Source organism: Chiloscyllium plagiosum, unplaced genomic scaffold (assembly GCF_037043375.1).
Source record: "Chiloscyllium plagiosum isolate Xiang-an unplaced genomic scaffold, Cpla_swu_hap1 HiC_scaffold_16, whole genome shotgun sequence".
Taxonomy (NCBI): Eukaryota; Metazoa; Chordata; class Chondrichthyes; order Orectolobiformes; family Hemiscylliidae; genus Chiloscyllium; species Chiloscyllium plagiosum.
The window spans coordinates 79090001-79112575 of NW_028270154.1; the positions used below are offsets into that span (position 1 = coordinate 79090001).

At 45.5% G+C, this 22575-nt stretch overlaps 1 protein-coding gene across 1 annotated transcript in view; it reads left to right on the top strand.

Moving 5' to 3' along the window:
• Positions 1–22575, top strand: part of ebf1a (EBF transcription factor 1a) — a 461222-nt gene that overhangs the window by 210179 nt on the left and 228468 nt on the right. Inside the window, 1 exon segment of the mRNA XM_043703973.2 lies at positions 17362–17443. Within this exon segment, the coding sequence (XP_043559908.2) occupies positions 17362–17443 (82 nt within the window).

The window sequence follows — 22575 nt, forward strand, 5'->3', positions numbered from 1 at the left end:
GAGAAAAGGGTCAGTGAGTTTCCTCTGAAACCTAGCGTTGGGTTTAATTCTGGGTCTCTGTTAAGGTGATACATTGGACTCAGGGAGGGGTACAGTTAGCGACTGTTGAGAAGATTTGTACAACTAGCCAAGTTTTCTTTCTTGTATAGGATGTGGGTGTCACTTGTTAGACCAGCATTTGTTGCCCATCCCCCAGTTGCTCTTGTACTGATTGGCTGTCTGTGTAATTAGGACAATATAGACATTTTAGAGAACAATTAAGAGTCAGCCATTGCCATTCCTGTAGTTCTGGAGGCACATGTAGGCCAGATAGGGTAAGGTTGGCAGATTTCCTTCCCTGAAGGACACCAGTGAACCAGGAAAACAGAAATCAATAAAGCTTACACAGTCACCATTAAACAAGCTTTTAGTACCAGTTTTTCATGGACTCAGATTTCACCACCTGCTGCAGGAAGATTTGAATCCTTGCCCCCCCCAAGACTTTAGGGCTCTGGATTACCAGTCTGGTGAGATTATCACTTCATCACCACCTCCCTCTGCCACATCTGTTGATGTATGCCTGTGGATTAGAGGAGGTGAAGCCTCAAAGAAGCTTGATTGTCGATGCCTTCTATAGCCAAATAGCTTGTCAGTATTCATTACCCATCGCCCATTGTGAGGAACAATCACTCATATCAGATGGTAGCAGGTGGGTATGTCTGCTGCAACTGAGCGGGATTTCACAACTTTGAGAAAAGCAAATTGTGAAAGCTGACTGGTTGAAAAATATGATTGTATTGTGAACCTCTGGGGTGAATCTCACTCAATCACAGCCCAGACAATGTGAATCAGAGCTGCAGAATTCCCAAGTTCATGGTAAGGATACTATTAGCAATGGCTGAACATTCAGAGCTCCTGAAAAGCACATGAGTCAGACGGTTGTATCCTTTGCCAAGTGATAGAACATGGATTCTATTCACCATCATGCACTGGAGATACTAAACGTGTTTCAATTATTGACAGGACTGCTGGTTGACCTTTCAACTCATCACCTACATGGAACAAAAACCCAAGTATAGCTTTAGGTGAAGCAGAGTTAGAAGGAGGGGATAATGGGACCAGGGTGCATAATATCCATTTCAAAGTCAACTTACTTGTTATTATTAATTATATCAGAAATACTATATGTGTACCACCTGTCAATGTTTCTATAGAGAATTCTCAAAATGGAAACTATGTAAACCTGTCACGTTGTAATTACATCCCGGGAGATGTATAGCGCCTTCATGGGATAGAAGGGTGCAATTACAGTGAGATACATTTACAGATTGGGTCATAGAGATATACAGCATGGAAACAGACCCTTTGGCCCAACTCGTCCATGCTAACCAGATATCCTAAATTAACCTAGTCTCATTTTCCAGCAGTTAGCCCGTATCCCTCCAAACCCTTCCTATTCATATACCCATCCAGGTGCCTTTTAAATGTTGTCATTGTACCAGCCTCCACCACTTCCTCTGACAGCTCATTCCATTCACGCACCACCCTTTGCATGAAAAAGCTCCCCATTAGGACCCTTTTAAATCTTTCCCCTGTCCCCCTAAACCTATGCCCTCTACTTCTAGACTACCCCACCCCAGGGAAAAGACTTTGTCTATTTACCCTATCCATGTCGCTCATGATTTTATAAACTTTTATAAGGTCACCCCTCAACCTCCGATGCTCCAGACAAAACAGCCCCAGCCTAGTCAGCCTTTCCATATAGCTCAAATCCTCCAACCCTGGCAACATCCTTGAAATCCTTTCTGAACCCTTTCAAGTTTCACAATATCCTTCCTATAGGAAGGAGACCAGAATTGCACGCAGTATTCCAAAAGTGGCCTAACCAATGTCCTGTACAGCTGCAACATGACCTTCCAACTCCTGTACTCAATGCTCTGACCAATAAAGGAATGCATACTAAATAGCTTCTTCACTACCCTATCTACTCCACTTTGAAGGAACTATGAACCTGTACTCCAAGGTCTCCTTGTTTGACAACCATCCCCAGGACCTTACCATTAAGTGTATAAGTCCTGCTCTGATTTGCCTTTTCAAAATGCAGCACCTCATATTTATCTAAATTAAACTTCATCTGCCACTTCTCGGCCCATTGGCTCATCTGATCAAGATGCAATTTTTGTTGTGAATGTTTTGTCGTAGAAAATATTGAAAGGAACTGCATACTGAGTCTTAATGTAAGGAATTAGCTTACATTTATATACCGCCTTTCACAAACTCAGGAGATTGTACTGTGTTTCAGAGCCAACACAATGCTTTGGAAATTTAGTCAGTGTTGTCATTGAGGAAATGCAGCAGTTCATTCACTGACAACCAGCTCCCAGTGACAGCACCTTGACAATAATAGATAATTTGTTGGTTGAGGAATAATAAATATGGTGTGGTAATGTCACTGGATTGTACATTCAGAGCACCAGTCTGCTGTTCCAGGAAGATGGGTTCAAATCCCAACGCAGCACCCAGTGAAATTCCACTCAATTCCACTCAATTAAGAAATCTGCCCTAGCACCCAGTAATGGTGCCATCAAACTATCCTCTGTAAAAATCTGTCTAATTCACTAATGTCCTTTAAAGAAGGAAAATCTGCCGTCCTTACCAGGTCTGGCCGAAATGTGACTTCAGAGCTATGTGGTTGATTCTGAATTGGCCCAGCAAGCCACTAAGTGTAAGAGCAATGAGGGATGGGTGATAAATGCCAGCCTTGCCAGTGTTGCCCAGGTCCCATGGAGGAATAAAGAAAAATGTAGGGAGCTCCCATCCTCTTTTTAAAGTGGAACTGTGGGATTTTTAACATCCCTAGAGAGGACATAAAGTAGTCTTGGTTTAAGGATTCAACAAAAAAAGATGTGAATAATTGTTGGGGACTCCCTTGAAAATTCAACGTGAACAATGAGGGAATTGGAGTGAGTGATGGCAAAACTAATGCTGCACAGTAAGACATCTAAGGGATATTCCCCTGTCTTATGTCACAGCATCTCCATTAATTCAATTAAATAACTATTAGTGTCAGCATTAAAACAGAGAGGAATGCCACTCAAACCCTTCAACTTGTGCTTCTCACAAGTCATTTTGAGGTTCAGGAGTTTAGGTGCGCGCTAAGGCTTAGGCTTTGTATACAGAGGAACCTCGATTATCTGGCATCCGATTATTCGAATTTCGGATTATCCGAACAAGATTGCAAGTTTCCAATGCTTGGCTAAACAGTGTTATCCGGCATTTGATTATCCGACATTCGATTATCTGAACAAAATTCTCCCCACCCATGTCCTTCGGATAATCGAGGTTCCTATGTAATTGCTCTTCAATCTGTCCTGAAGACTATTTGACCAGTTAAACTTGGCCATTGCACTAATTATTAGATGAAGTGAATTTTTTTAAAATGTGCTCTCAGGCTGTGATTGGAATACACATCCCACCTTCAAGCAAATCACCAGATACGGCTGTTTGAAGATAAAAACGAGCAGCATAGCATAAAAAGGCACCCGACCCTGGCTAATGCAATTATGAGGTGGTGGAAATCAGCCCTCAGCACTACAGAAGAATGGGCTTGAAAGGCAGTAGCAATCAGATAAGCTCGCACAAAGAAGAAGTGTCAGGCCTTATTGCAGAAATAAATCAGTCTAATCTGATGGAGCTTCTCTTAGCTTCTGTACTGAGGATGTGAGCTCACTGCATCAAAGCTTAATGACTAGGAAAAGGGCTTGAACCTTGTGCAGCATCAGCAGGCCTGGCTCTTTCTTTCTTCCCTGAGAAATCCAATACATATTGACCTGTGTACCATTGAGAGCACTTTGCCTGGATGTCAGCAGGTTGTTCAGGAACTGGTGTATTGGAATTGGCCCTGATTGTTTCGTGAATTTAATAAAACACATTAGACAAACGCGAGTTTGACCAGATCAGCTGGCAATCAATAGGCGATGCGTGAGAGAGTATGCTTTAAATAAACCCTGTCAAAGTATCCACTGCAAGCTAGCTACGATTCTTTTTTTTGGGGGGGGGGGGGGAGTGCGGTTTATTCAACAGACATTTCAGTCTTGAGGGACAAGAGTTATGGCAGGAGGTTAAAGTAAAAAATCCTCAGACTCTTCAGCTCAGGATTAGAATGATGAGAAAGGATCTCAGTGAAGAGTGGAAAGAATAGGAACAGATAATCTCAAGCATTGCCTATAAATTAAACTGTGACTGTTGCGTTAATTGATACAACTGGGGAAGGGGGTTTGTGAATCTAACATTGATGTAGCAACTTTCACAACTTCAGTATGTCCTGTCTTGCTGCCAAAGGAGTACTTTTGAAATCTAATCATGATTTAGACAAATGTACCTTAGGACTGATGTCAGAGAGCATCTCTTCACACGTTGACTGATGCCATAGTGGAGGCAGGATGAATCAGTCAAGCATTTATATGATATTTTCATGTTTTATTCATACAGATAGTAAAGTCAAAATGACAAAGTAGTGTGGCAATTCAGATAAAAAGCCAAGTACAAAAGCAAGTGTCGGAGAATCTAAGAGTAATTGTGTATCAGTGCTCAAAATCCTGAGACTCTTATCTGAATACATGAAGTATCCACACTAAGGTGGGTGAACTGAAGGTGCAAGTATTGATAGGTGGCTTAGATCAAATCGTCAATACAGACACATGGTTACAAGGTGACCAGGTTTGGGAAATAAATACTCGAGGGTACATTATATTTTGAAAGGGAAAATAGAACACTAAAGGAGGAGGGGTAGCTTTGATTGCAAAGAATGAGATAAGGACATCAGTGAGGAAGGACCTTGATGATCGGAAATTAGTAAAGGTCTGAGCACACAATGTGCATAAGTGCCCAACTGCTACACTGTCAGAAGTGCTATCTTTCGATGAGTTGTTTAACTAAGACCCCTGCCCGGCTCTCAGTCAAAGATCCAATGGCAATTTTCAATGAATAGTAGGGGTACTCTGTCTGGTGGGCCAGTAATTATCCCCAACTAATGTTGTTGAAGGCAGATTACCTGGATCACTATCACATTGCCGTTTGTGTGGGAGATTGTGGGGCTGAAAGAATCTCAGAATTGTCGTGGCCACAGAAGGAGGCCATTCGCCCTATCATGCCTATAGCAGCTCCTCAAATGGGCACCTGTCTGCCTTGTCGCTGACATCGCAACAGTGACTATACTTGTGAAAAAAGAAATACTTGATTGGGTGTTGATCGTGGAAGACATCATTGCCTTGTCATCCTGTATAGAATGCAAATCCTGTGTCAGAAAAACTAACGGCAGAAATAAGCAGCCAATGTTTCTGCTCAAAACTGCCTGCAGATCAACCTTGCCATGTGCCCTATAAATCAAGTGAAGCTGTTGAGTATTTACGGGGGATTTAGTGTGGCTGAAAGCAAAACTGGGTGTCAGCACAAAGGTTAAGCCTCATGGCTGGTGGAATCTCTCACATTCCCAGTGTTACTGATACCCTGCGGCAGCAGAGATCCGCTGATCCAATGGAGTTTAGTCTGTGTACACAGAGAAATACAACCTTTGGAAATGGGACAAAATTCACCAGGAGGCGAATCACAGAAGTATTCCGATGCAGAAGGAGACCATTCGGCCCTCTATTATCTTATCCAGCTCTACCATCTAGTGCTAATCTCCTGCCTTTTCCCCATATCCCTGCATATCATAACTATCCAAAAGAAAAGCCATCCAGTGTGCTCTTGAATGCCTCAATTGATCCTGCCCCCACCACATTTCCAGGAATGCATTCTGAACCCTAACTACGTGCATTTTCTTTCTCAAATCAGCTGAGCTACTTTTACACCCATTGCTTTTACACTACGCCATCTTGTTCTTTTGCCTTTAACAACAGCTTCACCCTGTCCAGACCGCCCCTGACTTTGTACACGTTCCAGTGGTAATGAAGAAGCGCGTTCTACTGGCACCCGGTGTCAGTTTAAGCTGAAATGCCTATTTGAATGGGTTTGGTGGCATCAGGAATTCAGGGACCATGGCACTGTGACCCAGCCTGTTTGACCTATGCGCGGCTGACCCATGTGCACAGGGAATACCCTCTCTTCTCGCCCCAGGTCCATGCTGCACTTGCGGACAGCAAGTCCGGCCAGGACGGCTTCACATCATGGACTGGAGCTCAGAGGGGTCAGAGCCATCCTCTTGCTCGCTGTGTAAAGGTGCCGAATGCACAGGCTTGAAATTGGTTCTGATTAACTCTGTGGTGGGATAGCCCCTCCGTATGCACCCAGACTGACCCATGATGGATGGGTGGCACCTTTCACATGCCTGGTATCTAGGAGATAAATCGTGCTCACCAGGCAGATCCTCAGGACCCGACTCACCTGTTGTCATTTCCAAATGATGCTGACTGACCATTTCAGTACACCATCCTGCCTAGATGGACCTGCCCTGTTCACTACCCCCACACTGTACATTCTGTATAGGAGTCACTGCAGGGTGCTATCAGTCAGGCTGCTCTGTTATTATTCCACTCCACTGTCATTGTGCGTCACAAAGGCCAGTTATTGCGGAGGCTGACACCAGAAACCTCAGCACAGACTTGTTGTCGAACCAGCCACTTTACTGCCCTGACTGACCTGGGTCAGGACAGGTCATTGTGCTATAACACGGTTTTTGTCAGCGTGGATAGGCTATAACGTCATTGATGAATTGTGGGCATTATTTGGATAACGCAAACTTTTGACTGAATAGGTAGAGTGATTTTCTACTAGTGATCTTCTACATTGGAAGTTTCTATAGCGGTTTTCCGTCATGTGATTTTCTATAGTGTGGGGTTGCAGAAGAACACCACAGTCGCGTTAACTCAGTGGGTACTCGGGATCACTGTGTCAGTGTCAGCCCCCTTGACTCTAATTACCATGTCAACCTCACTACAGAAGCTTGTGTGTATAATCTTAACTGTTGCTCCAGTGCGGTACTGAGGGAGTGCTGCACTATCAGGAGTGCCATCTTTTAGAATGATATATTAGACTGAAACCTTTATCAACCTGTTCGGGAGCAATGTGGAAGATCCTGTGTTCTGTTGCACGCTTGGCCAATGTATCTGTCTCGCCGATCAGATTCCCTTCCTCAAAAGGCATTGGATGCTGAACTTTACAATATTTTAAAGGCAGATGGAGACAGATTTTTGATGAGGGTGGTTTCCAGGAAGATGAAAGATTATGTGCAGGAATGTAGAGTTGAGGTTAACGTCTGATTGAATAATGGCAGAGATTCAAAGGGTCAAGAACTTGTAATCTTATCTTAGAATCATAAAACTCCAATAGTGTGGAAGCAGGCCAATCAGCCCATCAAGTACACACTGACCTTGCCAGAGGATGTGGTCCAATTACAGCATTTAAGAGGCATCTGGATGGGTATATGAATAGGAAGGGTTTGGAGGGATATGGGCCATGTGCTGGCAAATGGGACTAGGTTAGGTTAGGATATCTGGTTGGCATGGAAGAGTTGGACCGAAGAGTCTGTCTTCGTGCTGTACATCTCTGTGACTGTATGATCCTCCGGAGAGACTATAGCTCAAAGCCTTGGTAGATTGGCCCAGGTGTCCCAGGGATATGAGGTGTGCTTTCTTTATTTTCCACTAGCTGAAGCCATTTGCACTCCTGCTGGAGTGTGAAGTTCAGCAGGGATACAACTGGCAGTTTCAGGAGAATGAGAAAAAGACACTTACGTTATGCCTTACAGTGCCACAGGAGGCCTCATACCAGTTCGGTACTTCTGAGCTGGGGGAAGCGCAACACCTGGTTTGCTCATAGCAAGTCCCTGCAAGGAATGCAGAAGTGTCCTGAAAATGTGCCTTTTACTTACACAGGTTTTAGGTTAAATATTAACAAGAACACCAAGACGATGTTTAAATCACTGAGGTGGGGCTCAAGCCCACAGCCTTCTGAGTTGTGTACTGACTGAACCCTGGCTGACATGTTAATCTCATCCCTGCACCCTGCACTCCTGTCCAGCAAGTCAATGTGCTGGGAGAGCTGGACACTTGTTGATAAAGTCATTGTGGCTGTAATTGCCTCATTGGAACATGTCCTAGTCCAATGTCATATTTAAACAAGTCGAATATGCCCGTAATACACAAGCGTTATATTTAGCTGTATGTCTCACTTGGATGAGCATGGTGTCACATTTGTACATTACTCTATTATACAATTGCTAGCTCAGTGCTAAATCTAATCATTTGTCTGTGCTCATTGTTAGTCTGTACCTATCCTGTTGTAGGGTTGTAATTAGTGAAGGCAAGCTCAGCCAGGACACTGCATTTACTGGAAGTGGATGATGCTGTCTGACTTGTAGCAGCTCATATTGATACCCTGAAGTGTAATGATTCATGTGACCAGGGCAGATCTCATACGTCTGCGGTTGAAGAGAAAAAAAAGGACCCCTCTTTACTGACAGCAAACTTTAGTGTTCAGTGTTGCACGGTGCAAAATGTTTCTTGAGACAATTACAGCTGTTGCATTTAACGGTGAGGCGGAGGCTCATTAGCAGCTATGGGTTATCCACAAATGCTTTCCAAACTGATTGCTTCAGGATTATCTCAGGAACATTGAATTAACCCCCACGGTTTCAGATGTTTGGATTTGAAAATCGCAGTCTGAATGGAAAGTCCATTCAGTTTCCAGGCTGAGTGAAGGTTTCTCGCACACCCTTGTATTTTATGTAGGGAGCATTTAATATGTGTAGCAGACTGCTGAGGAAGGTATTGTGGAGCACCGTAATTTCTGTGGGGTTCAATGCATGAGTTAAATGGATGGTGCAAATTCTTACCGCGTGAGTGAATGGAAAATAGGTTTTAAAAAAGAAAGAAAATGGAAATGCCTGTTAAAAAAATTATATTGTGCCCATCATAACCACAGAAAAGCCACTGACAGCCAATGAAGCTGTCACTGTTGTGATGTAAAAAATATGGCAGCCAATTTGTGCACAGCAAGTTCCCACAAACAGCAATGTGATAATGAGCAAATCATCTGCTTTCAGTGCATTGGTTGAGGAATTAATATATACCAGACACTGGAGTAAATCCTGTGCTCTTCCTTGGAAGTGCCTGGAGATCTTTCACACTCATTTGAGAGGGCAACAAGGGGCTTTGAATCATTGATTCCCTACAGTGTGGAAACTGTCCCTTTGGCCCAACAAGTCCACACTGGCCCTCCGAAGAGTAACCCACCCAGACCCGTTCCCCTACCCTATATTTACCAATGACCAATACACCTAGTCTATACATCCCTAAACACTATGGGTAATTTAGAAAGGCCATTTCATCTAACCTGCACATTTGGACTGTGGGAAGAAACCAGAACACCCGGAGGAAACCCACACAGACACTGGGAGAATGTGCAAGCTCCAAACGGATAGTTGCCCGAGGCTGGAATTGAACCCGCGTCCCTGGTGCTGTGAGGCAGCAGTGCTAACCACTGAGCCACCGTGCCGCCCATATATTTCATCTGAAACATGGCACCTCTGACAGTCCAGCCTTCCCTCTGTACGACCTCAAAGTGTTAACCATAAGCTTTGTGCTTAGGCCTCAAGAATGAGACTTGACCCATGACCATTTGGCCGAGACACTGGTGAGACTGCTGAGGTGTGGCCAACTTGGTTATTGCAAAAGCAAAAGAAAATGTCTGGGTTCTCGAGCTAAATCAATATATTTGATTTTGGCTGTAAATATGGACAACCCCTGGCTTTTGGTCGGCAAATGGTTCTGACATTGCTGGCATTGATTCCCATTCCTGCTGGAACTGACTGTGGGCAGAATCTCCTCAGCCCCTGAACATTGATGAGAAAATTGCATGAGATTGGCAGCGATGGACTTGTTGTCTATAACAACAAGGAGCCCCATTTTTTGCACCAATATCGACTGGCGAGACGAGATTCTCACCAGTGAGCGGTGAGAGGTCTGCTTCCAGGAATTAACATCCCCATCTCTCCTGTTTGATGTGCAGTTTCGCATCTGTCAGCTGAGGGATAGAACGTAGACAGCAACAATTCCCAACTTGCAAGTCAGAGCAAGTACCTGGTGACTCTGGTTCGCCGCTCGCTCCTCCCCTACCAGCCTCTCAGGGCAGCATGCACCCAGTCTAGGAGGAGATCTAGGTCCCCCTTGGCAAAGTAGGATACCAATTAGCTAGTGTCCACCATACTTGTGGGCGGCATGGTGGCACAGTGGTTAGCACTGCTGCCTCACAGCGCCTGAGACCCGGGTTCAATTCCCGCCTCAGGCGACTGACTGTGTGGAGTTTGCACGTTCTCCCCGTGTCTGCGTGGGTTTCTTCCGGGTGCTCCGGTTTCCTCCCAGAGTCCAAAAATATGCAGGTCAGGTGAATTGGCCATGCTAAATTGCCCGTAGTGTTAGATAAGGGGTACATGTAGGGGTATGGGTGGGTTGCGCTTCAGCGGGTCGGTGTGGACTTGTTGGGCCGAAGGGCCTGTTTCCACACTGTAATGTAACCTAATCTAATCTACCTAAACTGCTGCCACTTAACCGGGTGTGTGCCTGGGCATTAAAGATGGCGCCAGTACTGGGAATCCTGGGAAGTTCAGGCAGGTGTCAGCAGATAACTTTGTTGTGAGAGAGAGAATAGGATGAGGAAGGTGCTATAGGAATGTAACTCATAGCTAATGAGGCGATTTTGGAATGATACTGCAAGAAAACACAAAATTGCGGTGAGATTGAGCAGATTCTACTGTGTTTATGGATATGAGCTGAAGAGTGGGTTGAATCCAGCTGAAAAGACCTGGTGTCAATTTGCCCTTTTGCGTTCAGCATCCAGATTATTACAGCAGTAAAGCACACCCTGAAGGTGCTGGAGTTGCAACAAAGCCAGATTCAGAAATCAGGAGTGGAAGTGGGGAAAACTGGGCCAGGGGTGGGAAGGAAATGAACAAGGCTGAGGGAACATTCCAGTCTGGGAAACAATTATAAGCTGACAGACTTAGTGCTTGCCGGAAAGTAAGTGAAGATGAGTCAGATTAATTACCAGATTTTTTATTCTGATTCAAAGTCACTGTGTTGTGAGCGTTCTAACCAGGCCTGTCACAGGCCTAACTCCAAATCTGACCTTTAACTTCTCACAACATTATTGCTTTGTCGGCAGAAGGAAGAAACTGCTTGATCAGAGCAAAGAGCTGAATCAGTACGTGAATATCAAGTGGAAGAAATCAGTAATTTGATAATTAGAATTGTGTTGTACAGGAGTTTAAAAATCACACTCTAGTGGCCACACAGAATATGTCTGGAATATGTAATCTTGAATATTCATATCATTTATTGCGGCTATTTCATTAATTAATGTCGACATATTTATGCTGAGCTGGTAGTTAATATTATGATGAGATTCGGAACCTCAAACCTCACCCTTTTTCTGTGATAACTCACCACAGATTTTAGGGGGAGGTGCTGGCCTAATGGTACTGTTAATCCAAGGACCCAGGTAATGCCCTGGGGAACCGGGTTCAAAGCCTGCCACAGCAGATGGTGGATTTTGAAGTCCATAAAGTCTGGAGTTAAGAGTCTAATAATGACCATGAGATCATTGTTGATTGTCAGAAAACCCCCCTGCCCCCAACCCCTGCTTCACTAGTGAGTTTCAATGACCATCCTCACCTGGTTTGGCTGACTACAGGCTCATTGCAAGCTGATTGACTCTGAACTGCCCTCTGGATGGACAGTAAAGCTGGCCTGGCCAGTGGTGCCTTCATCCCATGAATTAATGTTAAAAAAAATATGACTTCACTCAGCTTTCCCTCGTGTAGGCACTGACACATTTAAGGTCATCTCTAAGATGCAAGAAAAGATGTTGGGGGTGGGCGCACAGAGGAAGAGGAAATGAGAGAGAGTTTCAGAGGGAGAATTCCAGAGCTTTAGGTTTGAGGCAGCTAAAAACATCTCTGTCAGTGGATGTGCCTGAGGGCAAATTGGAGCAATGCCGAAAGCTTGAATGCTGGAGGTTAGTGAGAGTGGGAAGGAGTGAGAGCATAGAGAGGTTTCAACACAAAAATAACTGTTAAGATATAGTTGCAGAAATCCTCCATTCGATCAAGGCTGCTACATTTCTCAACTTGATTCTCCAGCCTGCTCCCTGTAACCCTTGATCCCCTTACCAATCAACAACCTATCTATCTCTTGTCTTAAATGCACTCAATGACTTGGCCCCCACAGCTTTCTGCAGCAATGAGTTCCACAGATTAACCACCGTCTGGCTGAAGAAATTCCTCCTCATCTCAGCTCTAAAGGATCATCCCTTCTGATGAGCTGGGAACCAAAATGAGAATTAAAGGGTGAATGGGTGCATGGGATGGTGCGACATCAGAGTTTCAGATCAGCTCATGTTCAAGGAGGGTGAAAGATGGGATCAACAACAAGTATTGGCAGGTCAAAAACAGAAGTTGTATTGGCAGGTCAAAAACAGAAGTTGCTGGAAAAGCTCAGCAGGTCTGGCAGCATCTGTGAAGAGAAATCAGAGTTACCTTTTCAGGTCCAGTGACCCTTGCTCAGAACTGATGGTAGCTTGCAAGATGTTGGTTTATATGCAGAAGATAGAGTGGAGGGAGGGGGTAAGGAGTAAATGATAGGTAGGGATAGAGCCCAAAGAGAGAGAAGAACAGTTGGATGGTCAAAGGAGTCAATAATGATCTGGCTGGGAGGGTAAGTTGCTGTTAATGGTGACTGATAGTGGCTAACAATAGGTCGTGTGTAATGGCAGGCTCTGTGATAACAAGGCCTGGTGTGTGGGGTTCGGGGCTAGAACACAGGAGACCCTCAAATTATTGAACTCGATACTGAGTCCGGAGAGCTGCAGGGTACCCTATGCGGAAAGTGAGGTGTCATTCTTCCAGCTTGCACTGAGCTTCACTGGAGCACCACGGCAAGCCTGAGATTAGATTAGATTAGATTAGATTAGATTACAGTGTGGAAACAGGCCCTTCGGCCCAACAAGTCCACACCGACCCGCCGAAGCGAAACCCACCCATACCCCTACCCCTACATTTACCCCTTATCTAACACTACGGGCAATTTAGTATGGCCAATTCACCTGACCCTGCACATCTTTGGACTGTGGGAGGAAACCGGAGCACCCGGAGGAAACCCACGCAGACGCGGGGAGAACGTGCAAACTCCACACAGTCAGTCGCCTGAGTCGGGAATTGAACCCGGGTCTCTGGCGCTGCGAGGCAGCAGTGCTAACCACTGTGCCACCGTGCCGCCCACAATGTTGGCCAGGGAACAGGGTAGGGTGCTGAAGTGGCGGGCAGCTGGAAGCTCAGGGTCCTGTTTGCCGGCAGAATGTAGAAGTCTTGGCAGGTTATCATTTGCAGAGAGCTTCATAACAGGATCTGGATCCAACTTGACCCAACACAGGGCCATCTGAATTAGGGCTTGAATTCCAAATCAGCCTCTCCCTGGCAGCCCAAGAGTGCTGAGGACAATAATGCCAACCTCATTTGGGTTTTCCCTGGGTCCACCAAGGGACCATCTGATCCATGGATAGGGGGGGCAGGGTCCCTTGGCTGATGCTTCCCCCCTCAATGGCATTTATGCAAATCCCTGTGGAACCTCATTATTTGAACAGAGCAAAGCACGTAACTGCATAGGCCGAATGGGTTTGAGAAACGGAGTAATAATCTCATTGTGAATTGTATTCAGTGACTCACATCAGACCATGGCTCAATGTTACCAGACCCAGGATGCAACTGCTCCATTCCTAGTAACAAACCGATGAGGATTGTACACATGATCCTCATTTACTTCCAGTAGACAGACTGCCAGGACCTCATGATAATTGCGAACACCATAATTGTGAGGTCAGAAGGAATACGGGCAGATCCTGAGGCAGGTTTCCAGTTACATTGTCGGACAGGGCTACACATGTAACAGGGTGATCACCAAATATCAGCAACACAGGCTTTTGCAAGTCCCTGTTGCTCACTGAGTGAAATGTGAGGGGAGGTGTGGGATTTGAGGCAACAAGCTGGAGAGAGACTCCTTCACTTGAAGGTGAAGGGCTTCTTTCACTTCATACATAATTATAGCTGTCTCACTGTGGGATGTGGTCCCACAGCTAAAATAGAGCTGTAACCATGCCTCAATTTAACCTCCCACTGTGCCTTTTGCAGCTCAGCAGATACACAGTCCCTTTGCACTGACTGTCAACCTGCTGTTTGAGTGCTGTTTCGTTATCTTGCTGCTGTACACTCTGGGGCCTGGCTTCAGCATTGATCAAATATCCCAGAGAGAGACAGAGAAGGGGTGAGAAAGGAAACTGACCTGGTTTGGTGCTGATTGCGTAAAATTGGCCTGGAACTGACACCCAGGATAGTTGCACAGCGAGTACCGTAGTTGACATTCCCTCTGAACAGATTTTCATTCCCACCCTCCCCATGTTTGAGAAAACCCACTGCATCAGCAAATCGCCACATGTTCCTCTGTTTATAGATTCCAGGCACATTTATCCCAGAAAGAAAAGATGTCAGTGGCTCACACACCAGTACCCAGTTTTGGGAGGGATGGGAGCTGTTAGGTCAGTGCGTGCGCCTAGGTATTTTTAACTGTTTGATCTACATCAGTTGAAAAGTATTCTGTCAGGCTGCTGTGGCCAAAGTGGGCAGCTGCAGAGGCGAGTGCATTTCGGAGGCGACTGATGCACTCAGGGGCCGGTCCCTGGAGCCTCCAGCAGCTCCCCTCTGAATCGGCAGTTTCTAAGAGAGATCACCACATAAGGGTCTGTTCGAGGAGCCGGCTGACAGGGCTGTCTTTGCCTCCCGACAGATGGTGCGTCTCTTGATTTCCACAGCCCACTCATTGCTGCAGCCGCCCCCTTCCTCAGGGGACCAAACCCAACATTCCTGACGGCTGCAGCAGGTCAGGCTGAGGGATCTGGTGTCCGTGCCCTTCATAGCTCTGGGTACTAAGTGACGAGCTGCTGACAGAGCTGGGGTGTGTGTGTGTGTAGGGGGGGGGAGCAGCCAAGGAGTCATTGGCATGTCAAGAGTGTGGAGAGTTATGTGACACTGCGTTTCATTTCTCCCTGGCAAGACTCTTGTCACATTCAGCACATCGCGCCCCCCCACCACCTCTTTCAAGGGGCTCTCTTGGATCAAATTCACCCCCCCCCCCCACCACCTCCCCCAGGGCCACACATTTGTCTCTCATTTAGACACTAACGTTTATATTGACATCATGGCCTGCAAGTTCTGAGCAGACTGGCACAGTTGGGTGTAGCAGTTCAACAATAGGGAGCTATGAAAAGGAAACTCTTAACACACAGGAATCAAACAGCAACAAGATTCAACACCTCCCCCCACCCCCACCCCACCCTTATTTTGTAAATGACTGAAAATGTGTTTTGCCAAAGAAAGTGGGTTAGAAAAAATGTTGGAGAGTGCAAATAAAAGCCCAAACAGCCTCTGTGGAGACAGTACTTGGATAATACTTTAATCTGGGGCACTCCAACAGCCTGGAATATGATGCTCATGTCCTTATTGAAAAGAGCAGTGCTCCAAAAGCTAGTACTTCCAAATAAACCTGTTGGGATTATAACCTGGTGTTGTGAGATTTTTAACCAGTTCAACACTGGCCCTTCCACGTCATTACTAAATGCTGTCAGAGGTCAGTGTGTTCACAGAATGGCCAGTCGCATCTGTGCTGGAGGTTGGAGGCAGGGAATGTGTTGTTAGTAGCACAGTGTGAACAATCAGTGCAGTGTCATTACACTTTCTTATATCTACATAATCTGTGTTTGCAGTTCCATAGACACCAGCAACCCTCTGGTGCCTTGATTTATGTAAATGATTGGTTCTCCTGCATAGGAGTAGACTAGGAGTGCTCAATGCTTTCTGATTTGACAATCTCAGTCCTGTCTCATGCCCACTCTGACGCACTGAATGCACTGAATTGTAGTCAGAGCTTTACATGTTGCAGGGCTGCTTCTCAGCTGAGACCTGCTGACTTCATGGTCAGTCCCACACCAGGCAATATTTCTTTTAACTAACCTATCAGGGGAACTTGTCTGTCACACTTGGCCATGTCCAATTTGCAACAGGCCCTTCACAAATAGACAGGAGCTTACATGCAGGTGTGCACGCACACAAACACAAGCACACACAGATACATGGCAACACAGACCCATTCACATCTAACTGTACCCAAAACACACACATACATACCCACATGTACACAGAAATGTACACAAACACGCACAAATGCATATATTTAGGGCCACAGACACATACCAACACATATATGAACAGACTCATGCACACTCAAGTACACACACAAAAATGTGCTTGGAGATATACACACAAAAACAACAAGTTGGATTTATATAATGCATTTCACAGTTAAAAAATACCCCAGGGTGTTTCACAGGAATTATATAAGACAAAACACAAATGTTCACATGTTCATACAAGCACACATATTCATGTGCATACTAATACACATCCACACATTTACACATACATTCATATACATACATGCAAACACTCTCATACATGGAAACACTCTCATACATACAAACTCTCTCACGAACATAAAAATGGACTCACTCACACATTTGTACAAACACGCGTATATACAAACACACACATATATACAACACACTCACACATACATACAAACGCACATGTACATACAACACATACAAACACACACATACATACAAATACACACATACATACAAACACACCCACATGTACATACAAGCACTCACGTACATACAAACACACATATTCATGTGTACAATCAAACATACTTATACATTTACAGATCTTGGTATAAACCAGAAATGATCTGAACTCCCTTGGTCTGGGTAAAAACAATGACTGCAGATGCTGGAAACCAGATTCTGGATTAGAGTGGTGCTGGAAAAGCACAGCAGTTCAGACAGCATCAAGGATTCTTGATGAAGGGCTTTTGCCCGAAACGTTAATTTTCCTGCTCCTTGGATGCTGTCTGAACTGCTGTGCTTTTCCAGCACCACTCTAATCCAGTCCCTCACAGTCTGGGCATGAGGTTCGTACATTCTTGAATTAATTGCAGGTTTGTTTTTGTTTGAATTGACCTCGTCCCTCTCTCCCCATGATTAGTGAAATTATCAGTTGAAGGCAGAAAATACGGTAAAACAGAGCAGAAGGTTTAAAAAGTTGACACATGCACTTGAAATAAAAGGAGCAATGATTCTAATGCTTGTGCACTACACTCAATCAATGGAAATAGAATTGTTTAAATTCACTCACAAAGTGGACATTTCCTTTAATTCAGTAAAAGAGTTCTAATGAAATTCTGTTTTTTTTTCCTCCCTCTCACTTTCCCACTTCAGGTTCTTCTTGAAATTCTTTCTGAAATGCAATCAGAACTGCCTGAAGAATGCAGGAAACCCAAGGGACATGCGAAGGTTCCAGGTGAGTATGGGTTTTATCTCTGCAGCCATCTCCTCTGAAAGCTAATTTGTGAACAAATAATGATTCATTTGTGGAGGTTGAGCTCTAAGTGGTAATGGCAAGGGAGAGAGATGTATTCGATGGCTTAGAATGTTTTTAAAAAAAGTCTATCCTCACTTGACTCATTTCTCACAGGGGAGACGAAAGAAATAAAAGGTCTGTAGTGTTTAAATGTCCCTTCTGAACAGTGAAAGCTTCTAACTGTTTGACTTGGTGCCTGATGAGAGTCCTTTGTTGTAGCAAATAACCTGTGGAAGTATACACTGCAAAGTTCAAGTATGGGCCAATTCAGACTCACTGAAGAGGATGTAGCATTTAACCAGGCCACGTTTGAAGGCTGCCTCACATCCATCAGCCAGTGTGCATGTTCCTCACAAGCGTTTACGATGCTTTGTGCCAAACCTTTGCCCTGCCTTTCATGTCACCTTGTCTTTTGCACTGAAGGTTTGATTCGTGTGGGGTGACCCACCTTCTGCCGAAACAGGGAAGGTAAAGAAAGTGCTTAGTAATAACTCCAATGCTAGCAAAAGGTTCACCGCTGGGATTGGATACATTGGCAGGACTTGGGAGACAATTAAAAGGGAGGTGGTCAAAGTGCCGTAGTCAGTTCCAGCACAGTCAGGCTATACACTAGAGTGATTTAACAAACCACAGACAGCCCTGCTTTCTGCCCATAGCACAGCATATTCCTTGACTTCAAATATACATTTGCCTTTTCTCCTAATGGATGCACTGTTCTCCACCTCAACCATGTCAGGTGCCAAATCTCCCAAGACTTCCTACTCAAAGCATTGCCCCATCCTATTTTCTCACCGTCTTGGTGAGAATTATAAAGCAGTGCTCCCTCACTTACACCCACCTCTCCTTCACCCGTTACCCAGCAACCCAACTAATGGGTCCTGTTTTGGCCTCCTCTACCTGTTTGGGAAAATTGTCTTCCCCATTGAACCCTTCATAACTTTGAAGTCTTCCACCAAGTCACCTCTTAGTCTTCCCAGCTCACTGTTCCAGAATTCAATCCTGGTGAATGATACTAAGAGGCTCTTTGGTGATCAGGGCCACTGAGTGATGGGCATGCCACTTAATGTAAGCTCAGGCTGGTAGATTATAGCTTTCGACGGACAAAAACTAAACACAGGCACCCACACCTTTCTCCCGATCTATGACCCTCTGTATGCACAGATTAAAATCTGGCATTGCAGTTCTTAGCATATCTATGTGGTGGCATGGTGGCTCAGTGGTTAGCACTGCTGCCTCACAACGTCAGGGACCCGGGTTCAATTCCAGCTTTGGGTGACTGTCCGTGCAGAGTTTGCACATTTTTCCCATGTCTGTGCGTTTCCCCCGGAGGCTTCAGTTTCCTCCCATACACAATGGCAGTTACGTGGGTTGGGCACGCTAAGTTGTCCACGAATGTGCAGACGAGATGGATTAGGCATGGGAAATGCAGGATGACAGTGATGGGGTAAGGGTCTGGGTCTAGTGGGATGTTGTTCAGGGAGTTGATGGGCCACAATAGGAGTTCTGTAAAAATAATATTCAGGCAAATTTGCAAATTGTCTGTGCTGGTGAGTCACAAGTGGACATTGTCCAGCTGTGTTGACACTTTATCTGACCCTAACAGAATGCAGTGTTTACGCAGTGATGTCAGCAACTCATGATAGTGGATAAGCCAGAGATGTTGAGCTGGCCATGGAGAACTCACCCCAGTCAGAAACACTGAATCATTGAAACTGCTTCTTCTCAGTTTTGGACTGCTAATAAGTGCCTCCTGATCAGCCCTTTCCTACAATGAGCAACCACTCATATTTCCCACTTTGGCAATAAAATCAATAGGAAACCTTCCTGAGTCATGCTTTTATTGACCGCAAAAGGTTCCTCATTGGATACTCGTTATTCAACATCATTGACACCGATCTCTGATCTCCCATGATGGGTCAGTGAATGAGCACAACCCAAGATGGTGCAGGAAGGTTGAGTCATTAATTTGTGAGGAGTTAGCTGGGTTGCTGAGAGAAAGAAATGATTAGGGAAATTGGACAAAAACAAAATTTAATCTGTGACAGAGGTCCCAGTAATATAAAGGCAGTTCTCACAAATAATGGCTGAGTGCTACCTTCTAACTTAAACTAGGATCTGGTCTTCTGAACCACGTTGGGAATCACATGCAGGGATCTTGAGTGAGGGCAAGATTGATCTAATTGTGATCTCCCCCTTCCTCCCTTCCCCACAGTGAAGCTCCCTGTTCACAGGCATTAACTAAGTATCCAGACGAACAATGAGAGAAGTCCAAACCTAACACCTCATCTACTGTGTCTGTTGCTCTCGATGTGGTCTCTTCTACATTGGGGAAACAGGGCGCCAACTCACGGAATGTTTCAGGGAACATCTCTAGGACGCACGCACCAAACAACCCCACTGCCCCGTGGCCGAACACTCCAACAGCCCATCTCACTCTGCCAAGGATATGCAAGTCCTGGGCCTCCTTCACCACCAAATCCTAGCCACCCGACGCCTGGAGGAAGAATGCCTCATCTTCCGCCTTGGGACACTCCAACCACATGGCATCACCAGTTTTCTCCTCTCCCCTCACCCCACCTCATCCCATCCCATATCCAACCCTCCAGCTCAGCATCGCCATCTTGAACTATCATACCTTTCCACCTTCCTTCCCATCTATCCACTCCACCCTCTGCACTGACCTATCGCAATTACCCCCACCTGCATTCACCTATTGCATTCCCAGTTATCTTCTCCCTAGCCCCACCCTTCCTATTTATCTCTCAGACCCCTCCCAAACATTCCTGATGAAGGGCTTATGCCTGAAACGTCGACTCTCCTGTTTCTCGGATGCTGTCTGACCTGCTGCGCTTTTCCAGCACCACACTTTTCAACTCTGACTCTCCAGCATCTGCAGTCCTCACTTTCTGTCGTTAAGGGAGGCTTGTTTGAAAAGAGAGACCTGCTTGCCTGAAGGCACGCCTGCTATTGTTTGGACAAAGGGAGTCGGAGGTGGTCAAAAGACCAGAAAGATTTTGGGTTAATGCAGAGTTCTCGGAGGGACATAAAGCTGGAGGAGGTTATAGCGGGAGGGGAGGGTGGAGGCCGTGAAGTCAAATGAAATACGAGAGTGAGAGCAGGGGGTGAAATGGGGTAAGAGTCGGACATTAATCAGCACAAGAAACTCGAACTGTGAGCGCTGCGAGTCTCACTCCAAGTGAAACCTGGCAGGTTCAGGGACTGCACTGAAGTCATCAGGAAAAAGCAAGTCATTTGTAAGATACAATAGGTCTTTTGGCAGTGCAGAGCCTGAGTCAACTTGGGGAGGAGAGATACTTGTCTCCTGGAGTAGTCTGACAAGCCGACATAAGAGTTTACCAGAGTCCACAGGGTGATCTGTACGCTGGTTCACCTAATAAGTGCTCAGGCTAATTTTCATATGGTAATCACTTTTCACGTTATCTTGGTTCCGCAGTCAGCACTTCTGGTGTGCGATTGGCTGGATCCAGGGAAGGTTGCTGATCTGTTGACTCTTAGAAGTGTTCCTGTCAAAGCAGCGTGCGCCCGTGTGGTAGTTGAGCCTTCAAGTATGTGAACAGTTACTGCTTAATTACTTGTGCTGTGTCAATTAGTGTGACCTTAGCATTTGGCAAAAGAAAACGACTAGCTTATGCAAACGGAGAGGCAAAGAAACAAAATGAATGGACGGGCTTCATTGAAGTGTTTAGATAAAGCTTCCAAATTGGAGTGGTCTGTCAGTTTCAACAAACTTAAAAATGCTAATAATGTATGCCATCAGATCTCAGTAACATAAGACATGAAAAGCTCTCAAACAAACAGATGTTTTGTTGTCTCAGCTCATGTGCCTCTTAAGCCTGTCCTGTTGGATATCAAGTATTTCTCAACAAATAGCTGGCTGTTAGTTCGCAACATTTGATGGTTATTGAAAGGAAGATCTGTGTTTGTCTCTGAAAATTTTTACTGGCAGAATGTCATCTCCTTAACACTCATTCAGCCAAACCAAGCCAAGTATCTCTCTCTGAAGTCACAAATTGAGCAGTGGTTTGGTCTGAAGTGGTCCCTTTGGGTTAAACGGCTACATTTGACGGATACGTCATTTACGACTTTATTTACCGAAGGCCGTGATTTGTGCAAGTGTACAATACTTGCCAGCCATTGGCCAGCTCCTTCCATTAAAAGCCATGTAGTCACTCTTACGTATGCCGACCCGGACGGTGAGATTGATCTTCTCAATCATGGGGAGGGCAGCAGGAGGGAAGTCAGTCTTGCTCACCTGTGACGTATCCACATAAAAACATACACTCAAATATGCGCGCGTGCGCACACATTCAGACTCTCTCACACACCCCTTCAGACACACTCACTCTCTCACACACACCCCCCTTCAGACACATACTCACTCTCTCTTTGTCCCTCTCTCACACATTTCCTTCAGACATATACTCACTCTCATACACCCCTTCAGACACACACTTACTGTCTCTCTCACTCACGCACACACACCCCCCTTCAGACACATACTCATACTCTCTCTCACACACACCCCTTCAGACACACACTCACACCCCTTCAGACACATACTCACACACACCTTCAGATACATTCTCTCTCTCACTCACACACACACACTTCAGACACATTCTCTCTCTCTCTCTCACTCACACACACACACTTTCTCTCTCTCTCTCTCACACTCTCTCACACACACACCTTCCGACACACTCTCTCACACACACACACACCTTCAGACACTCTCTCTCTCTCACACACACACACACACACACCTTCAGACACACTCTCTCTCTCTCTCTCTCTCACTCACACACACACACACACACCCCTTCAGACACACTCTCTCTCACACACACACACCTTCAGACACACTCTCTCTCACACACACACACACACACACACACCTTCAGACACTCTCTCTCTCTCTCGCACACACACCTTCAGACACACACTCTCTCTCTCTCTCTCTCACACACACCTTCAGACACACTCTCTCTCTCTCTCTCTCACACACACACACACACCCTCTCCCTCTCCCTCTCCCTCTCTCACACACACAC